General features: G+C 38.7%; 3 protein-coding genes and 1 pseudogene across 9 annotated transcripts in view; 3 read left to right on the top strand and 1 right to left on the bottom strand.

Annotated features, from left to right (window-relative positions):
- The window catches only part of LOC136262951 (uncharacterized), a 245,500-nt gene that overhangs the window by 93,692 nt on the left and 126,654 nt on the right, over window positions 1-25,154 (top strand). The gene's annotated exons all lie outside the window — the stretch shown is intronic.
- Window positions 1-25,154, top strand: part of LOC136263658 (uncharacterized protein MCAP_0864-like) — a 71,719-nt gene that overhangs the window by 31,415 nt on the left and 15,150 nt on the right. The window contains exon 2 of the mRNA XM_066058298.1: window positions 8,965-9,589. Coding sequence (XP_065914370.1) covers window positions 9,016-9,589 — 574 coding nt within the window. The 5' untranslated portion in view covers window positions 8,965-9,015. The remainder of the gene's footprint in view (window positions 1-8,964; window positions 9,590-25,154) is intronic.
- On the top strand, window positions 16,285-18,116 carry LOC136263659 (uncharacterized; annotated as a pseudogene).
- LOC136263560 (uncharacterized) lies at window positions 20,980-24,432 on the bottom strand. Of its 7 annotated transcripts, none has more exons than XR_010704697.1 (9): window positions 23,010-24,376; window positions 22,775-22,955; window positions 22,564-22,726; window positions 22,311-22,437; window positions 21,993-22,260; window positions 21,904-21,932; window positions 21,727-21,819; window positions 21,192-21,256; window positions 20,980-21,132 (listed from the first exon to the last, which is right to left on the bottom strand). XR_010704697.1 is itself a non-coding variant. In XM_066058169.1 (9 exons), the coding sequence occupies exons 4-9, from the start codon at window positions 22,352-22,354 to the stop codon at window positions 21,057-21,059; spliced, it is 372 nt and encodes a 123-aa protein (XP_065914241.1). In that variant the 5' UTR covers window positions 22,355-22,437; window positions 22,564-22,726; window positions 22,775-22,955; window positions 23,010-24,432; the 3' UTR covers window positions 20,980-21,056. The 7 variants fall into 7 exon arrangements, 6 of the variants coding, with proteins under 6 accessions (XP_065914241.1, XP_065914242.1, XP_065914245.1 ...); XM_066058169.1 differs by having other exon boundaries at window positions 21,993-22,057; window positions 23,010-24,432; XM_066058170.1 differs by having other exon boundaries at window positions 21,993-22,057; window positions 23,081-24,432.

Below are 25,154 nucleotides of genomic sequence, written 5' to 3'. Positions count from 1 at the left end.
CCATATTGCCTTGATTTGGGATCATATGCTGATTGTGCTGGCCTTCGCCACCTTGTCATGCATACACTCACTTCTTGACTGAGTCACTGCACCTTCAGAGACATGTCACACCTACAATATAAACAAATCAATTAATACCACTATGGCTTAATTGTTTTGTTTTTTGTGTGTGTAAGTCACATTTTATTTGTTTTAGTATTACTAAAGACAAAAGTATAAGGTTTAGAGTAGAACAGTATTAAGTGAAATAATATCCAAACATGAAAAATGATGAGGCATTGGTGTCTGCGACTCATCATCACAAAGTAAGTTTTCTATATACGTAGCACTATCCATAGTACCTTCAGTACCTGGCAACCAGTTCAAACGTAATATGTGTTAGTTACAATGCATTGTACTTGCATATCCGGTTTGAGTGTATAGCAACCAGTTTACATATATGCCATATGCAAAGCACTAAACATGGAACTTGTCGAATTGGTTTGTAGTTAAAAGCAACCAGTTCATATGTGCTGCACATTTAACTAGGCACTAGATACTTCCAACTTTATCAAGAGAAGCCTAGCAGATTAGAATAAACAATTTGCTAGAGTACCATACACTATAGAAAGATTTAGAATTGGTGGCAAGAAAACCCAAGGCATTATGATAGTACTACCGTACTGTATGATAAACTGCTGAAATCACTGTCAGGATAGATCTCAGAAGCGTAATAGTATTAGCTCTATCACTATAACTTGATTCTTACAAAATAACTAGAGAGCACAAACTATACAACAACTCGTACAAGCCTACTACAACAACTGCTAAGTATACATCATACGTACATTATGTGGTTACATCACACCAATTACCATAGAAATCTAATGTGCGTGTACATCTCCCTCCTTAAATATGATGCATGCTACAAAATGTTTGTCATTTTTCACCCTCAACAAACTGTATATACGTATAGGAGGTCTAGAAATTCTTCCACTTCTAGTCTGAACTACAAAACGGAATTCATCTAAAATAGTAATAAACTTTCATCAGGGATTTTTATTGGTGTTGGTATTGGATTGTCAATACTTGAAGCTGTTCTTGATTGGCTGGAGGTATCAAATCTCTTCTGTTTCGTCTAAAAATTGTAAGGCGTTTGGACCATGTACGTTAGTTTTTCTGCGATTACACCTTCTGCTTCAGTATCAATTATCCAAACTGACTCTCCTTTTTGCAAGGGCATTAAATCTTTCTCACGACGTCGCTGATCGTTTTGTCTCTTTCTCATGGACTTCTCCTTTTGTCTCGGTTAGTTGACATCTGGTAACTTTGGCTTTAATTGCTTTGGGAGGACTGAAATAGTAGTATGTAGCTGTCTCCCCATCAGTAGCTCAGCTGGGCTATAACCATTCTCTAAAGGAGTAGAACGGTAAGCAAGCGTTGCAAAGTATGGGTCATCACTTTTATTTAACAGACCCTTTACTGTTCTGACAGCTCTTTCTGCTGCACCTGAGAGTACTTTGGGCTGCTTGTAACATGTGTAAAGCCGTATTGCTCAGAAAATGATGTGAACAATGCTGCTGAGTATTGTGGACTATTACCTGAAACAACAGTGCAACAATGCCGTGACAACTGACAAGCAAATATTGACTTGAGATGTTGTACTATGTTTTGTGATGTTGTGTAAGACAACTTGACAACCTCAATGTAACAAGAGTAATAATCTATGACTAGTAAATAGCCAGAATTTTTCCATTCGAAAATGTCAGTCCTTGATTTTCCCATGGTTGATTTGGAAAACAATGGCTCCACATGGTTCAACCAACATTGAAACCGGGTCACTACTGCTGACCCGGATGACCCACTGACCCAGATTGACCCGGATTAATTAAAGCCGAGATGTGTTTCGGCTAGTCTCGAGTGAGCTACATTTTGAGCGTTCGATTTGTGTTGAGTAAATATTGCAACTTCAGCCTAGCTGTAGGTTGAAGACCAAAAAAAAAAAAAAAAAAAAGAAAAAAGGTCTTCACCTACTGACTATGCTGACAATAGCTACCCCTCACCATAGATACCCTCAATTTCGTGTTACATACTACACTTATTAACAAATGAGCGTGGCTGAGCGTATGTTGGTAATGCGATAAGTGGGCGTGGCTCACGAAAGACCTACACGATAGCATTTATAAGTTCCACGTCGTCAAACGAACAATTTTGTTTCTCACGTGATCCAATTCGGGTCAGACCCGGATAAATTGTAAACCGGGTCAGACCCGGATGACCCGGAGAAAATGTGACCCGGATGACCCGGATGACCCGACCCGGTTTCAACGCTGGGTTCAACCTATGCTTAGAGCTAACAATACATTTTGAAACTTTTCTTTGATGTTCTTCTTTATGCCTGGCCACCACAATCAATATTTACAGTAGTTCACTCTTGAATTTGTAAAGCCTTGATGACCAGAATTTAATTTTTCAATGATCTCAGGATGGAGAGAGGGAAGAATAATCGGTCCATTGCCACTTAGGAGAATACAATTGAACTCATTTTTAACAGGAATGTAGTACTTCAGCATACCACTTAAGTCTTTCTTGGCTGGCTGTCCATTTTTTGACAGTATAGTTTAAGTTTGGTTTCATTCTGTTCTTGGAAACATTTGATCTCCTGTAGCTGCTTTGTAGTAGCTGGAAGATGACCAATAACAAGATTAACATAAGCATTTGCCTCTTTATGAAAGGCTTCTGCAGTGTGATCTTCAGTCAGAACTGGTGCTCTGGAAAGAGTGTCTGCTGTGCAAATATCTTTTTCAAGGACATGATAAATTAAGTAACCAAATCTCATCAGACATAGTCTAAAATGTACTCTTATTGGCATTTCATCAAGGCTCTTTGTAGATAGCAGTGGAACAAGAGGTTTATGGTCTGTTTCCAATTTGAAGTGCATATCCAACAAATGCTGTTGAAATCTTTCACAATCCCAGGTTGCAGCAAGGGCTTCTTTTTCAATTTGGGTACAGTTCTGTTCAACTGCACTTAATGCTCAAGAAATATATGCAACTGGATGAAGGCTGCAATTTTTCTGCTTCTGGTATAGGTCTAATTTTAAAAAAAAAAACTACCTGGAGGCATGCCCTCAAACCCCCTAGATAGTTTGTAGCTACACCCTGGCCCCACCAAAAGTCTTGCTACACCCTTGGCACCAGGAAGATGTCAAACACATCAAGATACTCTAATAGAACAGTCAAAAGTTACTTCCTTTGTTTATCACCACACAGTATAAAGTGAACAGTTTTGAGTGTCGTTTTCCAGTAGTGTTAAGTTGCACCAACTATAGTTCTTAGATCGATCTGTTTTGAATTTTAGCCTGCTAAGTGTGTGACCCTTCATAATGAACCACAGCAGTGGGTTCATTATATGGATTTCCCTTGTTTTTTCCTAATAGAATGCACACTTATATACTACCTTGAAAAGCATCCTTCAATTCAAAACAACCCTTTGGTGGTTCTTTGCAATAAGTATAGGTCCACTAGCATAGGTGGTGGAAATTGGGCTAGGGCGCTGAAGCCCCCCTCGGTCTGCTGTAAGCCCCCCTCAGTATATCACGCCAAAATTATCCGTCTTGGAGTGGGGCTGAAAACCATGATAAAGATTGAGATACTCTAATAGAGCAGTCACTCTAATGAAGCAGTCACAGTATTAGAGTAGTGTGTAGCGAGCTATGTAAGGATTTTTATGTAGTTTATCAGCTATAAATGTGTATTGTTAGCTGGCTGTGACCTTTTTTTTAATCTCACCTTACGAAACCAGACACAATGTGGTGCCTCAGTTCATTTTGACCCCCCTTTCCATAAGTCTGTACCCTGGTCAGCCCCCCTTCATATCAACTACTTCCTCCGCCATGCACTGTCCACTAGTGAGTATCAATTTAAAAGGAAACAGTATTTCTGATAAAACTGTAATTTTCCATCTTGTTCATCATCATCATATTGTTATTATTTTGTTTTACGTATGTACAGCAAAAGTTATTTGCACTAAAAACTATATAGCTATACTTACTGAGTCCTTCTGTGTGTCCATGACCTATTAGTAAGCCTGTATTCCATCCATAGATCACCAACAAACTTTGATAAATTTCTTTCCATTACACTATTGGCAGCATTTCCGTATACTAAAGAAACCATATATGTAATTAAAAATAACAGGATTCCGCTGTGTGAGCTTGTTGTCGCATCATACAAAGCTGAAGCAGTACTTCTTATGCATAATAATATTTTAGGTTATGCAGAGTTTGTATCCATTGGGTATACCACAGGGAAGAAGTCTATGCTCTGTACATTAGCTATGAAAGCATATGGCTTCCCACAAACAATATATGACCCGCTGAGTGAAAACTCGACTTGTTTGCATTATTCTGTTTTTGGATATATGTAGTTATGGAATGTTTCAACCAACGGTCATCTTTTTTTTTCTTGCAACAGAATTGATTTTTTAATCCAATAATGTCAGGAAATTGGCTGTCAAAAGCCTTTGTGCAGTGTTAATTTCCAAGTCAGTAAATTTATCTTCCATGACTATGCACTCAAAATCAATTGAGATAAATGATATCTAAACCAAAACAGCCCAGCTGTAAAAAAGAGTGCGGCCAGGTGAAAAAAGATGTGAAATCCAAGGTGACAGCCAAGAAATCGCTGTGATGGTAGGTTAATGGTAAAATTTTTAATAACGGCAATTCAGGTGAAATTGGTGCCAAAGAGCAAAAATTTTAATAGCAACAATTCAGGTGAAATTGGTGCCAAAGAGAAGAAGTGGCACCTATTTCACCTGAATTGTCGTTATTAACCCCTAAACCCGCAGCTGTTTTATAAAACGCAAGCACTGAAAACGCATAATCCAGTAAACTGTATCACATGCATGCCTTGTAAAACTAAACTCTATAACACCAAAACTGTTAAAGCTATCTAAAAATGACACAAATGCCATCTTACTCACCGTTAAATTTTGGTTTGAATGGTATCATACTTCGTTGTGTCCCTCCAACCCAGAGATACTTGCTTCACTTTGAAAGAGTAAAAGAACTATCCCTCTGTCTTCCTTCTTCACATAACGATGTACAAAAGGCCATAACTCGGCCGTATTTTGTCATATCGACTTTTGCTTGGTGTTATGTTACTCCTCACGTGATGGCGATTCAGATGATATATAGATATCATGTGATAACGTCACTGTTGGACGAGCACAATGACAATACAAAAGTGGAAGAACACAAAATGACTCAGCACGTTGTAGTGGGTGAGTTCCTTGTTTGTATGTTGAACATTTATATACAGGCAGATAGCTTACTCTTTGCCAATTACTAAAATCTGTTTTTCGAAGCGATCAGATGAATGCTTCATGAGATATGCTTATTTGTAACCGCCTATGTAAATTAGCAAAATTATTGTGCATTTTCAATTCGTTTTTTATCAAATCCAGTTTTCTGAATTGTGCGGGTTTTAAGGGTTACCATTATCTTACCATCACAGCCATTTCTTGGCTGCCACCTTGGATTTCACATCTTTTTTCACCTGGATGTTTTGGGGGCCACACTCTCTTTTTACAACTTAGCTGTATGATATCACTTCTTTTTGTATTTGTATACCAAAGCTTGTTTGTATCTGATCTCTCTACTGGGTGACTTGTTTCTAGCTGATCTCTCTTTAGGGTAACTTGTTTGTAGCTGAACTCTCTACAGGGTGATTTGCTTGTAGCTGAACTCTCTACATTGTGTCTAGTTTCTATCTGGTCTCTCTATAGGGTAACACGTTTGTAGCTGATCTCTGTACAAGGTGACTTGTTTGTAGCTAAACTCTCTACAGGGTGGTTTCTTTACAGCTGAACTCTCTACTGGGTGACTTGTTTCTAGCTGATCTCTCTACAGGGTTACTTTGCCTGGCTGATCTCTACCACAGGGTGATTTGTTTTTGCAGATGAACTCTCTAGGTTACTGGTTTCTGGCTGATCTCTCTACAGAGTAACTTATTTGTAGCTGAACTCTCTACAGGGTGGTTTCTTTGTAGCTGAACTCTCTACAGGGTGACTTCTTTCTAGCTGAACTCTTTCAGGGTGAGTTATTCGTGGCTGAACTATCTACAAGGTGACTTGTTTCTATCTGAACTTCCTGCAGAGTGGTTTCTTTGTAGCTGAAATCTCTACAAGGTGACTACTTCTAGATGATCTCTCTACAGGGCGACTTGTTTCTAGCTGAACTCTCTACGGGGTGATCTGTTTGTAGCTAAAATCTCTACAGGGTGATTTGTTTGTAGCTAAATTCTCTACAGGATGGTTTCTTTGTAGCTGAACTCTCTACAAGGTGACTCTTCTAGCTGATCTCTCTACAGGGTGACTTGTTTCTAGCTGATCTCTCTACAGGGTGACTTGTTTCTAGCTGAACTCTCTACAGGTTGATCTGTTCGTAACTGAACTTTCTACAAGGTGATTTGTTTGTAGCTGAACTCTCTGCAGTGTACCTTTTTGTAGCTGAACTCTCTACAGGGTGATTTGCTTGTAGCTGAACTCTCTATATTGTAGTTTCTAGCATATCTCTTGACAGGGTGACTTGATCTCTCTACAGAGCAGCTTGTTTCTATCCTAGCAGGTGATCTCTCTGCAAGGTAACTTGTTTCTAATTGAACTCTTTACAGGGTGACTTGAAATCTAGTTGATGGGTTACTTGTTTCTAGCTGATCTCTCTTCAGGATGGTTGCTCTATTAGAGTATTTTGATCTTGCACTTCATACACGGAGTTAGATGTTATGTTATAACTCGGTGGCTTTAAATCTGATTCTTCTTAACTATTGAAGGGCCTTTCTAAGGTGATTAATCCATCTGTACACCGATTTTCAAATCATTCCACTTAGCGGTTTGTGTGGTAGGCATAGCAAGTATTCATTTGTTTTTATTAGTTAATCTTGATTGCATAATTATTATATAATACTGTTGGTTTTCTTGTAGTATCTTCATGGTCTTTAACTTGATTTCTTTCAAACCAAAAAAGGTTTGAGGTTCAATAGTTAACCTATCCACGTACCGATTTTAGCTTCTTCCCTTAAGTGGTTTACCCTGTAGGTATGACAGTATATTAGTGTTATTTTTTGTAAATGATTGCTAATAACTCCTTGACTTCTTATCATATTCCAACCAAACCTGGTACCACGATGTGCCTTTATACCCCCTTTCTGTGTACCCAATTTCAAGGCAATCAGATATTGCTTTCACGTTTTATGGCAGTTTTGTAAGTGTGCAAAAACAAAGAAAAAGAAGGGAAAAAACTGAAGAAACTAAGCCAATTTTTGATATCTCATATCTGGGAATGCTTGAAGCGATTTTGCTGAAGTTTGGTTTGTGGGATACTAACATTGGTGGGCATGTCCACAACAAAATCATAGTGTTTCGTAAAGGAAGCATGGAAGTTACAAATGCGTGAAAATCACATTTTCTTTCTTCCTGTCAATATACTCACGGTGTTGCACGCCAGCTTCTTAGGCCGCACGACACACTACCATGTATCTTGTTGAAATGCATTGGGTAATATTTACGTTTTCATTGAGACTAAAAATATCTTTGTTGTACCATGAAGCAAACGTGAGTTACATGTGTTTGGTTATGTTGTGGTAAAATGTAATTTATTGTCACCATTTCTAAGTTTGAACAATGTTCTTGCTAAATAGCATGGGTGTATTTAAGCCAAAAACTATACCTTGATGAATGCCCCAGTTCATGGTGAATAGAGTGTCACAATTCCCAACTCTGTAGCCCATTGCATTCAAAACATAAGGTTGATTAAACCAGGGTTTGTAATTCTTTCCTGTATAGGCATTGTACAAATAAATTGTTTTCTCTTCTTTTGCCTATTGTTATAACTCCAAAACCACTTACCAGATAAGGCTGAAGCTTTAACAACGCATTGGGTTTTCCCTCTAGATAACAAAAAAAGTCATAAAATGAAGTTCAAGGAAAACTCAAACAAGTCAGGTTTTTGCTCAGTGGGTCACATATGTGGCACCCACAAATTAATTATTTCACACCACATCATATATAGCTAGTCTGTAGAGTAGCTAATCTTGTATGCACACATCATTCATAACAACAAAGTCAGGTAATTGTAATGTGTATTGGAAACCATGGGTTGTCAGCAGTGGGGAGCCATGTTGTTTACACGATGTGGTCAGACAATTATGGCACTCACAAATAGTTTTAAACATTTTATTAGCTATATATAACCACTGAACCACTACTACCAGTTGTCAACTTGCTTTATTTCAATGAAATTCCACCTTGAATTTATCCAATTTGGACAATCTATGGAAAGTTTTTATAGCTCAACAGTTCTAGTAAAGAGAGTTCTAGAACTTTCTTCTAAGACTAGGTGCTGTATTACACTGTATGTTCTATTAGAATGATACAAATTTAATACATATAAATAATGCCGTATATGATTTTCTTTCTTCATAGAATAATAACTTTGGTCTTCTATACAAAAAGAAGTGATATCCATGTCAGCTGTAGAAAAGGGTACAGCTCTAATAACCAACGTTTTAAAAAGTTGTGTGATATCAATGGTAGCAACAAAAAACTGGCTGCAATGTTCTTGGTCTCTTCTTTTGATATCACAACTTCTTGAACCCTGGTTATTTCAAAGGCAGCACCCTTGTTTTACAGCTTGGATGTTCTGATCTGTAATCTTGAACAGCAAATCATGAAAAGTTAGACTGTAGTAAATCGCATAACACAAGACGTAACTTGAATCATGATTGATCAAGCTGGGTAAAAATGAGGTCTTGTACAACAGCGAACAAAGAATGTGTAATATGTTGTGTTTCTAAGAGGTATCACAATTTTACAGGCTATGTACATAATAGTAGTTTGCAGGTTTAAATTACTAGTAATGATATAGTTTCTACAGAGCTAATTCATGTGAGTAAATAGGCTTTGTGATTTTGTTTTATGTAGCATAATATTCTGTTTGATATCAACGGAAGGTTTCCCAGAAGGATAGCAAACATGGATGATATGATTATGCCAGCTCATGGGCGCAGCAGGTTGTTTCTACCAATAGGATGTTTTCGTAAAGATGACAGTCAAGAAAGAAGCAGTTTTAGTCATGCATACAACACAAGACACTCAAATCCATCTTACCATCCAAGGTCAGATGCAACATCAAAGCCTCAAGATAGGAGTGTCTCAAATAAGCTTAGAGAGGAGAAAGCTACAAGTGATGAGCAAAGACATAAACAGTTGCAATTCAGAGATGAATTGCAGATTGGAGAAATGGAAGGCTTTGATGATACCATGTTGGATCCAGTTAAACAGCAAGAAATTATGGTAAAGATACAGAAAGAAAACTCTGATCTGAGAAAAAGTTACCAACCTGATCAAAAACAGATACAAGGCCCAGCACAAATACGAACTGACACATATTCATCCAAACAGTCTCATATCAACTTCCTAACACTGACACAAACAGAGCCATCTAAGCAGACACAGTATTCTGATTCTGGTCAACACACTGTGGTGGACAAAGCACAGATGAAAGCTGAAGATACTATTCTGCGGGAAACTTTTATTCATCAAACAGGTAAATAATTATTTACATGTATATAGAGTGCAGCAGAGCTTTCAAACTTTAGACATGTATGTTTTACCAACTAGAGTCCATCTGTGGGGAATACGTACACCGGCTTTCTTGGTCATGTGTAAATACACTATTTGCATCACACTGCTCTCATGTAACCTGTTTTTAAAGCTTCTTGTGGAGAAAGAAAGTTGGTGTAACAAATAATAGTCTTTGTGCCCTTAGATTAGAAATTCTAGTTAGAGCTGGGTGATAATGAAATTGTCAGAAATTATTTGCGATAAAAAATGTATTACTGTATGATAATACTTGAAAAATAGGTAGTTGCATGATACCACATTGTAAAGTACGTAGCAATGTGTATCACTTACTGCTCCTTTTCTTGTAAAGAAGTAGGTTGTGGTACAAGAATAGAAGTGGTTAGTAGTAATTTACAGATTGTTTATTAGTATCTAAATTTAAAGCATTTTGTCTTAGATGAGTTTACCACACTTCCTAAAGCCACCCTGGGTTTTCAAATCAAGCACAAGCCAATAAAATCCTAACAAAAGTTATCATATGAGTAAAAGTTGACCATACAAGACATATTATCATGTGTTGTGTAGCCAAGAAAAAACTGGTGTGGCACAAAACAGACAAGTGTGTATTATACAGGAACCTAAAATGCAATTTTCATGCATCAGTAGCTTATAGAAACATTGAATGTGGGATATCTCCCATACCAAAGTTTGGTCGCTCAAACTTTTTATTGTTGATCTATTCTAAGACGTTAACATGCTTTAATTATTCACACAATATATGCATTATTCTCCACTCTTTGTGACACTATATTACAGCGACTGCTCTATTTGAGTAATATCCAATTTTCTTACTTATCAATGAAAGTTGTACAGGTTTTTGCTATTAAATTCATCACTTTTGCAGTAGAATTTGTCGCTTTTGCAATAGAATTCATCGCCTTGGCAATTAAATTTGACATGCTTGCAGTAGAATTAGGTGTTATTGCATTAGAAATAGTTGAAAGTTTGTCACGACTGATTGTTTGTTCTACAGGTCAAGATAGAAGTGATTTCTTTCAGTAAGTTATTGTTGGCATATATCCATGTTTATATGAAGCCGTTTCTAAGGAATTACTGGATATCTAAAGTGTAAAATTTGGTACGTATCTGGTGGCATAATGTCCATCAATAGTGAACTACAGTGGTTGGAATCCTTATCAAGCATATACTGTAGATAGATTAAATAGTGAATGCAACTAGTTACTACAAGTTCTTGTAACAGCTACTCAGCAATCATTTCAGCTGTTTTGTATAGTTTTCTTGGTTAGCCAGGTGCTCAATGATAAAATTTCCTGCAAACATGACAAACTCTAATGCAATAGCGCCTAATTCTACTGTAAGTGCATCGAATTCAAATTTCCAAGGTGATAAATTCTACTGTACAAGCAACAAATTCTACTGCAAAAGTGATGAATTCAATTGAAAATGAGCACAAAGTCAATGCAAGATGACAAATTCAGTAGCAAAGACTGTATGGTCTAAAATTGTTTCAAAGTGTAAAAAAATAACTCTTAATTTTTTTTACAGTAGGATCTCGATTATCCAAATCTCGATTATCCGAACAGTATAAATGACTGCTCTATTAGAGTATTTTGTCATTAGGTGAACGTTCTATTAGAGTAAGTGTATGTTCTATTAGAGTAGTTGAACATAACTCTATATAAATGAATGGGCTTCATTTATCCGAAAAAATTCAATTATCTGAACACTTTTATGATTGAACTGGTACACAGGTGTTCGGGATAATGGAGGTCCTACTGTACCCTATAATTACACTCAAAAGTATTTGGAACATACCCAAGACCTCTAGCACACAGTGTCTTATTTTCCTTACTTACGTATTTATATAATCACTCTTAGGAAATGGTATCCATAATATTCTTTGCTCTTTTTTGGAGTATAATGAGGTCTTTAAAATCCACTAAGAGACCTGCTAGCAGGTTCTTAAAATGGTTAGAAACCTGCTAGCAGAAAGACCTCAACCATCACAAATCTCACTTTTAATCATTGATTTGCAATGCTCCCTCCAAGCATTTTCAGGCTGATAGCCTGCAGTGGGCAACCAGTCATCCAGGCCAACATGTGGTTAACCACTCTATTTTATAGGCATCCCTAAAAGAATTCAATTATGGGAGGTACAATCTAACGCTGTTCGAACATTTGTTACGATGAACGGAGAAGTCCAGAAATATCACGGAAAATTCTAATTAGTTCCCATCTGTTTCTAGAGTGTTTTAAGGCTGTTTTCATTTTATATCAAATTGTGGATGGACTTCACTAAGATCTACGGTACAGCTCAACTATAACTTCATCATGTCACGCGTGAACTTGCATGATTCCACGTCACATTAGTATGTGGCTCAGGTCTGTGTACTCACCTCACTTCTAGTGGAAGCATGCGCGTGGTCTCATGGAGTATACAGTGGAAAACCATGCAGTGAAATGTAAGATACGCATACAACATGGCTGCATTTTATCGCAGATATTTGACCAACTTCACAGCGCTGTATCTCTGGAACACAGTGTTGTACCAACTTGTAATCACCACCAACCTGTTGGAAATTTAATTATTGTTCAAATGGCACCTAGTATAAGGGCATAGGCTGTTCGGTTTACATACTGTGCGTAATATTAAAACTCACATATTTTACAAGTCAATATGACCCACCCTCATACTTAATAATCAAATAATCTTTGTAAGTATGTACATGTCAATAAACACATTGTTCTCTACAGCGATGTCAAACACTCACAAATCAGTATACATATTTGGGAACCGTGACCACCTAAATAAACCACAATCATAATGTGATAGGCAGCTTTAGACTCACAGCACTCAACAGGCCTAGGCATACAGGGTTTATACCACCCAGCATCACCTTGATAAGTGAGGTACATACGTAGCTATCTGAGATGAGTTTTTTTTTACGGACATGATGGCTTGATAACAACGTCAGCTATTACCGAAGTTACTGAATCCAGATTTACATAGCAGAATGAATGCCTGATGCTTCATGAACATGACCCTGCAACAGAACATTCAAGTAAGCACAAGAAATATAATATCTAATCCAAAACAGCCAAGCTGAAAAAAAAGAGTGAGGCCCTGAGAAAGGCTATGGTGAAAGAAGATGTGAAATCCAAGGTGGTGGCCAAGAAATGGCTGTGATGGTAGGTTAATGGTAAAAATTTTAATAACAACAATTCAGGTGAATTTTGTGCCGCTTGGTCTTGGCACAAAATTCACCTGAATTATCGTTATTAAAATTTTTACCATTAACCTACCATCACAGTCATTTCTTGGCCGCCACCTTGGATTTCACATCTTTTTTCACCATAGCCTTTCTCAGGGCCGCACTCTTTTTTTACAGCTTGGCTGTTTTGGATTAGATTTCACTTCTTTTTGTATTTGTATACCCCAAAGCCAGCCTATGGCCGGCTTTAGGGCTTTTTAACCTATCATTTTTTTCTTTACTACAGGAAGAAGAAAAGATGAAGCAGGGTGATTTCTTTGTAGCTGACCTCTCTGCAAGGTGATCCTTCTAGTTGATCTCTCTACCGGATGACTTGTTTGTAGCTGAACTCTCTACAGGGTGATTTGTTTGTAGCTGAACTCTCTACAAGGTAGCTTCTTCTAGCTGATTTTTCTACAGGGTGATTTGTTTGTAGCTGAATTCTCTACAGGGCGATTTGTTTGCAGCTAAACTGCTGAACTCTCTACAATGTAACTTCTTCTAGCTGAACTCTCTACGGGTGACTTGTTTCTAGCTGATCTCTCTACAGGATGACTTGTTTCTAACTGAACTCTCTACAGGGTGATTTCTTTGTAGCTGACCTCTCTGCAAGGTGATCCTTCTAGCTGATCTCTCTACCGGATGACTTGTTTGTAGCTGAACTCTCTACAGGGTGATTTGTTTGTAGCTGAACTCTCTACAAGGTAACTTCTTCTAGCTGATCTTTCTACAGGGTAATTTGTTTGTAGCTGAATTCTCTACAGGACGATTTGTTTGCAGCTGAACTCTCTACATGGTAGTTTCTTTGTAGCTGAACTCTCTACAATGTAACTTCTTCTAGCTGAACTCTCTATGGGTGGCTTGTTTCTAGCTGATCTCTCTACAAGGTGACTTGTTTCTAGCTGAACTCTCTACAGGTGATTTGTTTGCAGCTGAACTCTCTTACATGGTGGTTTCTTTGTAGCTGAACTCTCTACAAAGTGACTTCTTCTAGCTGATCTATCTACAGGATGACTTGTTTCTAACTGAACTCTCTACAGTGTGATCTGTTCATAGCGGAACTTTCTACTGGGTGATTTGTTTGCATCTAAACTCTTTTCATGATTGTTTCTTTGTAACTGAACTCTCTACAAGGTAACTTCTTCTAGCTGATCTCTCTACAGGGTAATTTGTTTGTAGCTGAATTCTCTACAGGGTAATTTATTTGAGCTGAACTCTCTACATGATGGCTTCTTTGTAGCTGAACTCTCTATTAGGTACCTTCTTCTAGCTGATCTGACTACAGGGTGACTTGTTTGTAGCTGAATTCCCTACAGAATAACTTGCAATGTAATATAACTGAGTAAATTATACATGCAACTGAATGCTTTATTAGGGTGACTGTTCTATTAGAGTATCTCGATCTCGCATTTGCTGCACGTAGTTGCCTTTCGAATCATAACTCAGTGATTTGTAATCCGATTCTTCTGTACTACTGCAAGAACTTTCTATGATGATTATTCCAGCTACATACTGATTTTCAGCTCGTTGCTCTAAGCGGTTTGCCTGGTAGACACGAAAACTAATAGTTTTTTTATTCATAAAAATCGATCGCGTAATTTTGACACAGGTTGGATTTTGTGTCATATCTCCATGGTCTTTATCCTGATTCATTTCAAACCACAAAAAGGCACTCCTACGATGGTTTCTCCATCTACGTATCAATTTTCAACTGGTTCCTCCAAGGGGTTTACCCTGTAGCCGTGACAGACCTTATTTTACGCAAATAATCGGTCATAACTCCGTGAATATCATGGCTACATGGCTACTCCGTGAATATCATGGCTACTCCGTGAATATCATGGCTACTCCGTGAATATCATGGCTACTCCGTGAATATCATGGCTTCTTCACGGTAACCTTCATGGCTACAGAAGCTACCTCGAACTCGGCCTTGACAGTGGATATAGCCTGTGGAACTTTGCGAGCGAAGTTGCTTACCAGAGACTTATTTTGTGGGTCTAGCCGTTGCATCGAGCTTGGCTCTCGAACCCTGACACCCTGTGAGTTTCAGCGCGAAGCGGGTAAAGCCTCTGCTAAAAACTGGAAGAATACCATCCGCTATCAAGATCAACCCCTCTCCCGAAACTTGGACTCTTTCGTGGATTGCTCGGGTAAACGTTGTTGCCGGTTTATTGGTGTGCCGTACCCTCCAAGTGTTCAATTGCAAGCTGGCGCAAACTCTCAGCCCAACTTTCCACCTTCTACTGCTAGTGCTTTAGCCGATACGACTCAAGCGTCAGTACCAGCGGACTTAAATAATGCTATTGATATCAAGTCGACTGACGTTTCTTCGCTACCTATTTCAATATCTGATAACATTGGTAGTTCTACTCAAGACCAACGCTGTTCCCTACCGGACTTTGAGCCTTCATCTATTCCTGTATTTAACTGGGGATCTGTTGACTCAGACACTTTCTGTCATTCGCTTGAAGCAAGTTATAGTGAAGTTGTTCACTGGAGAAACAACAGTTTTAAAATACCTTCTGGAAACGTTGGTAAGAAATTTGTGCTGGAGCTGGCCAGACTCTTTCGTTCAGCTGGGGAAGGATCCAGTTTGGAGTCCATTGCTTTGAAGGCTGCTTTCACATTTTGCACCTTAGTGACTCAGAAGCCAACACGTACTTCAAAATCAAAAGACCACATATCTTGTCTTGAACGACGGATGCTTTTGTGGAGTGATGGCAATCTGAATGAGCTGATTCTAGAAGGCAGAGCTATTCAAAATCGTCTTAAGACCAGCAATCGTGCTTCTAGTAATAATTCATTATCACAGTCCTTTATTAAATTGATGTTCTCAAGTAAGATTGCAGCTGCTATGCAGCTGTTAGCCTCTGAACCTGGGAGAGGAGGAGTTCTGCGTTTAGATGATACCATACCTGGATCTGGTAAAGTATATGATATTCTCAAGTCAAAACATCCTGCTGCTGCCCCATTACATTATGAAGCTTTACTACCTGACAGTGTTACTACAAATCCTGTGCATCCTGTTATCTTTGATGCATTGGATGGTCCAGCTATAAAAGCTGCTGCCCTACGAACTTCAGGTGTTGCCGGACTTTCTGGAATTGATGCTCACAGTTGGCGAAGACTGTGTTCCTCCTTCCGCTCTGCTTCGGATGAACTTTGTTCTTCCATCGCTTTATTAGCCCATCGTTTGTGTACCATGTTTGTTGATCCTGTGATGATTTCCCCCTGATGGCTTGTCGGCTGATAGCTTTAGACAAGAGACCAGGTGTCCGACCTATTGGCAATGGTGAAACAGTTAGACGTATTATTGCTAAAGCTGTTTTGTGTGTGATTGGTGAAGATGTTCAGTTTGCTGCGGGCTCTTTGCAACTGTGTGCAGGACAACCATCAGGAGGGGAAGCCGCTGTTCATGCTATGAGGGAAGCTTTTAATGATGATGATACTGAGGGTATGCTACTAATTGACGCTACTAATGCTTTCAACTCTCTTAATAGAGCCGTGGCTTTGTACAACATCCAGCGTCTCTGTCCATCATTTTCCACCATTCTAATAAATACTTACCGACACCCTGCTTGCCTCTTTGTTGATGATGATGTTCTCTACTCTGAGGAAGGGACAACTCAAGGTTACCCACTTGCAATGCCATTTTATGCTCTAGCCACTGTACCCTTAATTCAGAAACTCACTGTACCTGTCACTCAGGTGTGCTATGCAGATGATGCTGCTGCCTGTGGTAAAATTTCTGCTCTTCGTATGTGGTGGGACCAAGTTTCCTCACTGGGCCCTAGCTTTGGTTACTTACCTAATGCAAAGGAGACATGGCTTGTTACTAAGACTCAGTTTTGCTCTGTTGGTAAGGAATTGTTTCATGACACACTGTAAATGTTACATCTGATGGCAGGCCTCACCTTGGTGCCCCAGTTGGCACCTCTGAGTATGTGGAAAGATTTACTTTTGATAAGATTAGCCAGTGGGTTTCTGAAGTTAATACACTCTCCTCCATCGCTATCTCCCAACCTCATGCTGCTTATACATGTTTTACTCATGGACTATTTAGCCGTTGGCTGTATGTAACACGTACAGTCCCTGATACATCTTCTAGTTTCCAGTCACTCGAGAAAGCCTTATTGACAAAGTTTATTCCAGCCTTGACTGCCCTTGACTCTCCTGGTGCTCTTCAACGTTCACTCTTTGCCCTTCCAACTAGATTTGGTGGTCTAGGCATTGTTGCACCTGATTCTTTATCATCTATTGAGTTTTCTGCTTCAATGTATGTCACAGCACCCTTACGATCACTCACAGAATTTTGGCTATACTGCCGATACTCGTTGTAGTCTGTACTCCCGTAAGCTTGAAATTAAACAATCCAAGACTATCAATTTGTCCACTCTTTCTAAGAAACTTTTCTCTAAGCTTACTCCCACTCTTCAGAGGGCTGTTACTTTAGCACAGGAAAAGGGTGCTTCTAGCTGGCTTACTGCCCTACCTGTGCAGGAACATGGTTTCTCCCTACACAAGACTGCCTTTCAAGATGCCCTTGCTTTGAGGTATGGCTGGATGCCCTCTCGTACACCTTCCCACTGTGCGTGTGGTACCAACTTTTCTGTTGATCATGCCCTATCTTGTCCAAAGGGTGGATTCCCTTCAATACGCCACAACGAAGTGAGGGATATCACAGCTGAATTGTTATCTGAAGTGTGCCATGATGTGGAGGTTGAGCCTCATCTGCAGCCTCTAAGTGATGAAAGATTTCAACAGAAGACAGCCAACACTCAGGATGGCGCACGTTTGGACATTGCCATGAATGGATTTTGGGGTGGTCGTTATGAAAAATGTTATACGGACGTCAGAGTTTTTAACCCACTTGCACCATCCAACAGTGGAACCACCCTTCAGTCATGTTACAGGAAACACGAAATAACAAAGAAGAGAGCTTATGAGTTGCAAATCCGTGAAGTGGAACACAGTTCTTTTACCCCTCTAGTGTTCTCTGCTTCCGGGGGAATGGGCCATGAAGCCAGTGTTTTTTACAAGCGATTGGCGAGTTTATTGTCTGACAAATGGAATAACCCTTATGCCACAGTACTAGGATGGATTAGATGTAGATTGTCATTTTGTTTACTGCGTTCAGCAATCCAATGCATTAGAGGAGCACGATCTTCACAAGGTCATTACATCAATAGTGCTCCTGTGGCCTTGGTGCAATCAGAGACCCAGTTTTTGATTTAATTGTTTAACTGTTATTTGTATGTTCTAATCTTAAAAAAAATAATAAATAAAACAAACTCCGTGAATGTTCATCGGATTCCTACCAAAGTTGGTGCAGAGATCCGTCTTAATGAGCTCTTTAAGTGTGCCAAATTTCAGCCCAATCCGAGCACACATTCGTGTTTTATGGCGAATTTTGCGAAGTGTGCGAAATGAAGAAGATGAAGAAGAAAAAAAATGAAGAAATTAAAACAACATTTTGTTCGCTCGTATCTCGGAAATGGCTGGAGCGATTGTCTTCAAATTTGGTATGTAGACTCCCCTAACTGGGCGGCACGTCTCTAGCAAATTTGGTTCCAATTGGATAAGGGATCACAGAGCTACATAGGTGTGAAAAGTGCGTTTTCTTTCTTCCTGTTAATATACCCACGGTGTGGCGCGCCGACACACTACCGTGTGTCTTGATATTACACTGTATACAGCTATACATGTATAACTACAGTAGGGATAACTCACGAAATACGTAGCTAGCCACACAAATGTATCAGCTGTGGATGGTTTCTCACGAGTTGACAGCATACAATTTAATATCACTGACGTTCGCGTGGATATATTTTATGGAAATGATATTTTAATAAGTGGTTAGCTGCAGTTCCATGAGAAATCACGCGTGCTATCATGCATGGGTACCATGTGTGTGTAAAGTTATAGTTGAGCAGTACCATAAATGGGTAAATTTCTTTGTAGAAATGTTATTTTACAATACATGTAATGTGGGTGTGGTCCATATTCAAAGCCGTGCCTGTTTTCATGCTACTGTGGCACCACTCAAGATACAACTTGTGACAACTCATTCCCATCATATAAATCCACACAAGCTGCTTCTTCACCACATGTGTTCTTGACACTGCTGTGATGCCATAAGTACTGGCTACCGCTAACCCAGCTTGACATCGATCACTACCATTTCCCCAGCTGTGTCAGATCCAAGTCTGCTAACTTGAGGAAGGAAGCAGCGCGAGCTTCGATTTTTTCAGCACTTCAACAACAAAAGCACTCTGTGATTATTTTAAAATATGTGACGATTTCAGTACAACATATAACCCAATCCCACAATGACTCCACCTATATGCCCATATAAAATACATACATTTTCTAAGTCGGTTAGAGACCATGCCCTTGGATCTTCGTGGATTTTTAAAACCTCACGAAACCTACACTTATTTTGCATTGTTTCTTGTTTGTCCCACTTCAGAAAAGTCATGCATGCTCTATTTTCTAAATTTGAAGGGTATAGTGCTGCCACAATATGTGACTGGATCTGCGAAAACCCAACACAATCGCACAAGCCTAAATTTACAGTATAAAGCATTGAATACATTGGGTGAATTACTTGCATATTATTGAAAAGATTCCATAAATTTTTGAACGCCTCTTCCTTATTGAAAGGAGGGACCAACAATAAAACCCTGGATATCATCTTATTCACCGTCTCAAGTGGAGTTTGTTTCGTTACAGTAGACCCAAGGATATGCTTGCGTTGAATGGTCAGCAATGTGGCTGTTGTCTTTCGACATTTCTAAATGTAAAATACTACATATAGGCCAGTTTAATCCAAGATATTGTTATAAGATGGATGGGATAGACATTGTTAAGGTAAATGAGGAAAGGATTTGGAGGTGTTGGTTGATTGCAATCTCAAGTTTCATAGGCAGTGTTCGGCAGTGGTTAACAAAGCTAATAGACTTCTTGGCCTTATTAAACAGACCTTTTTGAATATTTCTGCAGATTCATTTACATGTCTATACAAATCATTAGTACATCCTATTTTAGAATATGGTAGCTTGGTTTGGGGACCTTACTATAAAACATACATTCAAAAATTATAAAAAATCCAGCAGAAAGCCACTAGAATGATCAAATCTATAAGAAATCTTGACTATGAGGAACGATTGAAAGTACTTAACTTGCCATCATTGATTTATCAAGACTCACGGTAGTGAGTCGCGCGGCCAAGAAACTACAAAGCGCACGCCCAATTAAAAGACGCGCGGCCACTACTGTGAGTTATTTACGTGTAGGGCCGGTTTCGCAATATTAGTCCTAAATTATGCAACATCTCTCAATAGATTTGTATTGCGTTACGTGATAAAAAATCTTTAGGAGTCGTTATAGTTTTCTTGCGACCTCGTTAAAATAAAAAAGTAACCATCGCAAAATAAAAAATAGGCGTATTTCACTTTATTTCTCTACCTTATGTTACAACTACTGTCACGTTATACCAGTCAACATAGTCGTGTTTATATAGTCCATCTAGCACTGACATTATCCAATCCTGGTTTGCCTATACGCGTATTTTCTTCAATCAATCTCTAATCCCTACAATAACTTTTAAAGACACGACGTGGACACAAACTCTAATGCCTGATAAACAAGTTGTGACAGCGTGCTGAACCGTAAGTTCCCTAGGGATGGCGTTTTAAGCAGAAATCTTTTAAATTCCATTTAGTACCACACCCCATGCGAGCGTTTATAAATCGCCAGTTGTCTTATGGTTTGAAGAACAAAATCACTAGCGAAGGTGCTTTAAGCATCTGATACTCTTCAATTCTCTATTTACATGTAATTTTTAATAGATTAACCACAAAGGCCGGTAAGGTGAATACAAAAGGTAACAAGCCTTTAGGGGTTACCACCTCTATGTAGTATGTACCATGTAGCTTGTGTTGTGGCTTTCATTAAGTATTATGCACACACAAATGGTGCAACAAAATTTTGTAATGGATTGCTCGAATGTGGTTGGTGGTGTTGTGGCTCGAATGTGGTTCGTGGTTTGCCAGTGACCATGTATGAGTTGGGGTTGGTCCACACAACTTACACAATATTCAAATTTCATGATGGCCATGATAATTTCTTGCCATATGGTAAACATACAACAATGTGTAACAACATTAATTAACATCACATCAAGACTTGACTAAAAATAGTTCCAACAATAGTGATGATTTCTTGTATGTCAGCATGACGATACTGAGACCTGTAAAAGAATAAGCAGGCACTGAAGTTAACCTTAAATTAAACACTCATGCAACTGACCTGGAACATCGGTCGCAACACCAAAAACACTTGTTTCGATATCTGATGACACAATCTAGCAGGCACTGAATTAAAAGAGAATGTACAAAAAATCAATATGCCGGGCTGTGTCAATAATAGCATGGATAATCAAAATGAACAAAAATTATATCCCAGGCTAAGTGAATGAATAACATAACTGTTGGGTAAGCATGTTAAACCAGAACATTAGGACATTAGTCAAACCAGAACATTAGGACATTAGTCAAACCAGAACATTAGGACATTAGTCAAACAAAAGTACGCTATCACAACTTGGTCATAATACAATGTTTGTACCACTGGACTTCACACTGGTTGCCCAAAAATTGTGCCATTCTGGGACAACAGCATAATATTATGAAACAAATAGTTACTACAACACAGAAGGCTTACTGTTGCACTGTCTACACTGATATACCATAATTTAAAAACATAACAGGTGGGCATTAAATACAATACACTTAATATCTGGGTACTAGGAAAAAATCACTAACATCACAACATGTAAACTGACCTGGAAATTAACACCCTTGATGCCACTACAGTCTACACTGGATACTTGTTCGAACCCATCAACACTATGCCTGATACATCTGAGTAGATTGACCTGCAAATTCACATCACTAGTATACAGTGATAATTGATAACTGCAAAAACAACAATAATACAATTCTTCTGCACGTCAACTGACCTGAAATTCATGACACTCAATACCGAGACCTGTAAAAGAATAAGCAGGCACTGAAGTCAACCTTAAATTAAACACACATACAAACTGACCTGGAACATCGGTCGCAACACCAAAGACATCTGTTTCGATATCTGACAAAACAATCCAGCAGGCACTGAATTAAAAAGAGAATGTGCAAAAAATCAATATGCCGGGCTGTACCAATAAAGGATGAATAATCAAAATGAACTAAAAATATATATCCCATATGCAGGTTAAGTGAGTAACATAACTGTTGGGTAAGCATGTAAACCAGAACATTTGGTCATTAGTCAAACAAAAGTACGCTATCACAAACTGGTCACTGATAATTGATAACTACAAAAAGAACAATTGCAATAATACAATTCCTCTGAATGTCAACTGACCTGAAATTCATGACACCTGTATCTTTGTTCCTGCATGGTCTCATCTTTGTTCCTGCATGGTCTCAACTTACATATGTACCATGATCACATTCAACTGCTAGTGGATAAACCAGTATGACCAGATGGCCTGCAAAAACCAACAAGCAGGTGTTAAATACAATACACATACCTAAAGCCTGGAATATGAAAAATATTATATAAGCATTATTCCACACTGATATAGTAATAGATTATAGGATGTTGTGGAACTTGCCTAAACGTGTAAACTTGAACATGAGGACAACCGCATAATCTGGACACTTGGAATTGTCCAATACCTGATGAACCGCAAGTAGGTACTAATGACATTCACTTCAACATTTTATCCCAGCTGGGTGAATCTCTTGTAACTGAGTAAAAAGGTGTTTATTTTCCACCTGCAACCAAAGTTCTACATTTCTGTGGTTGGGTGTACATAAACTGACCTGGAAAATCAGTATGCCATAGGGGTATGGAAATGGTTCCTTTCCTTCTGTTGTGACATTACTTACAGCTGACTGGTAAATGATCATCGATGTCCCCATGGACCCCAACAATGAGTATACCAACAACTTCACAAGTTGGAATGAATTTCCTTTCAACATCTGGTGGACAGGTCCAAAAACCCTATCGCACAAACATGGTGAATCAGTGTGTGGCGATGTGACACATTGCACAAACTTCACTCCTCGTTTCGTTAGCATTCAAGACCGGCATATATCATAGAGTCCCTCAGTATTCTTGACTCTTACTTTTTCAAGCGTTGCTCAAGCGATGTAGTTTCTCACGAGGGGCTCGAGTTTCTCAGTAAAGTCGAGCCGATTAAAGTACGCCTCACCATCCAGTTACATTCTTAAACCATTCAATTTAAAACCACTTATCATGAGTGTCCGCTTAAGGTAATTAGGGACTTTCCACGAGATTTCCCCTAAATAGATCACGTGTTAGTTGTCAATCTGGTGGATTCTGGTGGTATACATGGTTCAACAATGCGGTAAGTGTAGTATAAGCTGTCAATGAATAATTGTTTGTACACTACTAAACTAAGTTATTTTTGTGTGATAAGCATGCTTGAGGAAGGGTCTGGGGGACGAGACTAATGTTTTGACAGCAGTTGATGGACAGCAGTTGATGATGGCCAGGCAAAGAACTGCGAGAAGAACTACTATGATAGTATGATAGTAGGGAAAAATTCCCACCCCTATAGCTCTGCCTAGGGGCATTAACTAGCATTATCTACAGCTACTGTATTATGTTGCTGTCTACAGCTACTGTATTATGTTGCTGATATGTACATTCAGGCCAAGAATAAAGGTGAAAGTGGTAGTAAGGCTCAATCCTATTATTCTGCTGAACAGGCAAGGGAGTCTGGGACTCTGGGGACATGTTCCCTCAGGAAAGTATAAGTACTACAACTTTTTTGTTTTAATTGCTTCATCAAGTATAAAAATTTCAGTCAAAAGGTGATGATCGAGCTCTGGTCTTATGCACTGGTTGGAGTGGTTGTATCGATACTGCACTGTGACATCCTTGAGGGGTTAGTGCTGGCATTGTCCATGGCAATACTATTCCATCTCCCCGAGTCTTGATGATTGAGTCCTTCATTCCTTTCTCTGCTGCTCCAATCCTGAAGTTGTGACCACAGTCAAAAGGTGACGATCGAGGCTCTGGTCTTGCATCTATACTGTACTGCAACACCCTTGAGGGGTTAGTACCGGCATTGTCCATCGCAATACTGTTCCATCTCCCATATACAAGTCTTGATGGTTGAGTCCTCTATTCCTTTCTTTGCTGCTCTAATCCTGAAGTTGCGACCAAAATATTAAAAAATGGTTAAATGATTATGATGATAACAATTACAAATGTATTTATAGCTGTGTAGCAACTGTGAACTAATTAGGCACTTGCAAGTTTAATTAGGTGTCTGAAGCATTTAACATGCACAGATATGAGATATATTCATCACGTGCAGGCAGTAAAGATAAATTTACTCTAATAGAACAGTCATACTACACCGTAAATTCATACTTCCGAATTTACGGTGTTATGAAACAATCATTATTATGTATGGATTTTACTGACTCTCCAAGATAATATTCTGCATTAATGTTAATTGCTCATTTCCAAAAAAATTACCTTTTAAACCAAATATAGAGTCTATCACTGACAAAAATGAGTGATATCCACCTCAAAAACACCTTCGCTGTAAAAAAGGCGCGCCCAAGAAACTACAAGTACCTGGAACCCAATGTAAAAAACAAAAAGAAAAATCAGCTTAGCTGAAGTGAAAAGTAACTGGTAACTTAAAGAGCTGATATCTGAAGCGGCCAAGAATACAATTACTAAAGTTTAATCCATGCAAGAACACCTTGGCTATAAAACAGGTGTATACATGAAAGTAACTGGCAACTGAAATGGCTGATATCTGAAGCGGCCAAGAATGAATGGTCATATACAACTAATTCAAAAATTTAACACTGAACCTTTATAATTCAGCTGTGTTCTATATTCACTCTTGCTGCATCGTAAAGTAATTTCTTTTAACTCTAATTGGCTGGTAATTTGGCCGCCTTTTTTTGCTCTATTATACTGACTATTAAAAAAGGTGGCCAAATTACCAGCCAATTAGAGTTAAAAGAAATTACTTTACGATGCAGCAAGAGTGAATATAGAACACAGCTGAATTATAAAGGTTCAGTGTTAAATTTTTGAATTAGTTGTATATGACCATTCATTCTTGGCCGCTTCAGATATCAGCCATTTCAGTTGCCAGTTACTTTCATGTATACACCTGTTTTATAGCCAAGGTGTTCTTGCATGGATTAA

The sequence above is a fragment of the Dysidea avara genome, chromosome 8 (genome assembly GCF_963678975.1).
Source record: "Dysidea avara chromosome 8, odDysAvar1.4, whole genome shotgun sequence".
Taxonomy (NCBI): Eukaryota; Metazoa; Porifera; class Demospongiae; order Dictyoceratida; family Dysideidae; genus Dysidea; species Dysidea avara.
Note: the sequence above shows the minus strand (reverse complement) of the source record. Positions and strands in the feature narration are given on the sequence as shown.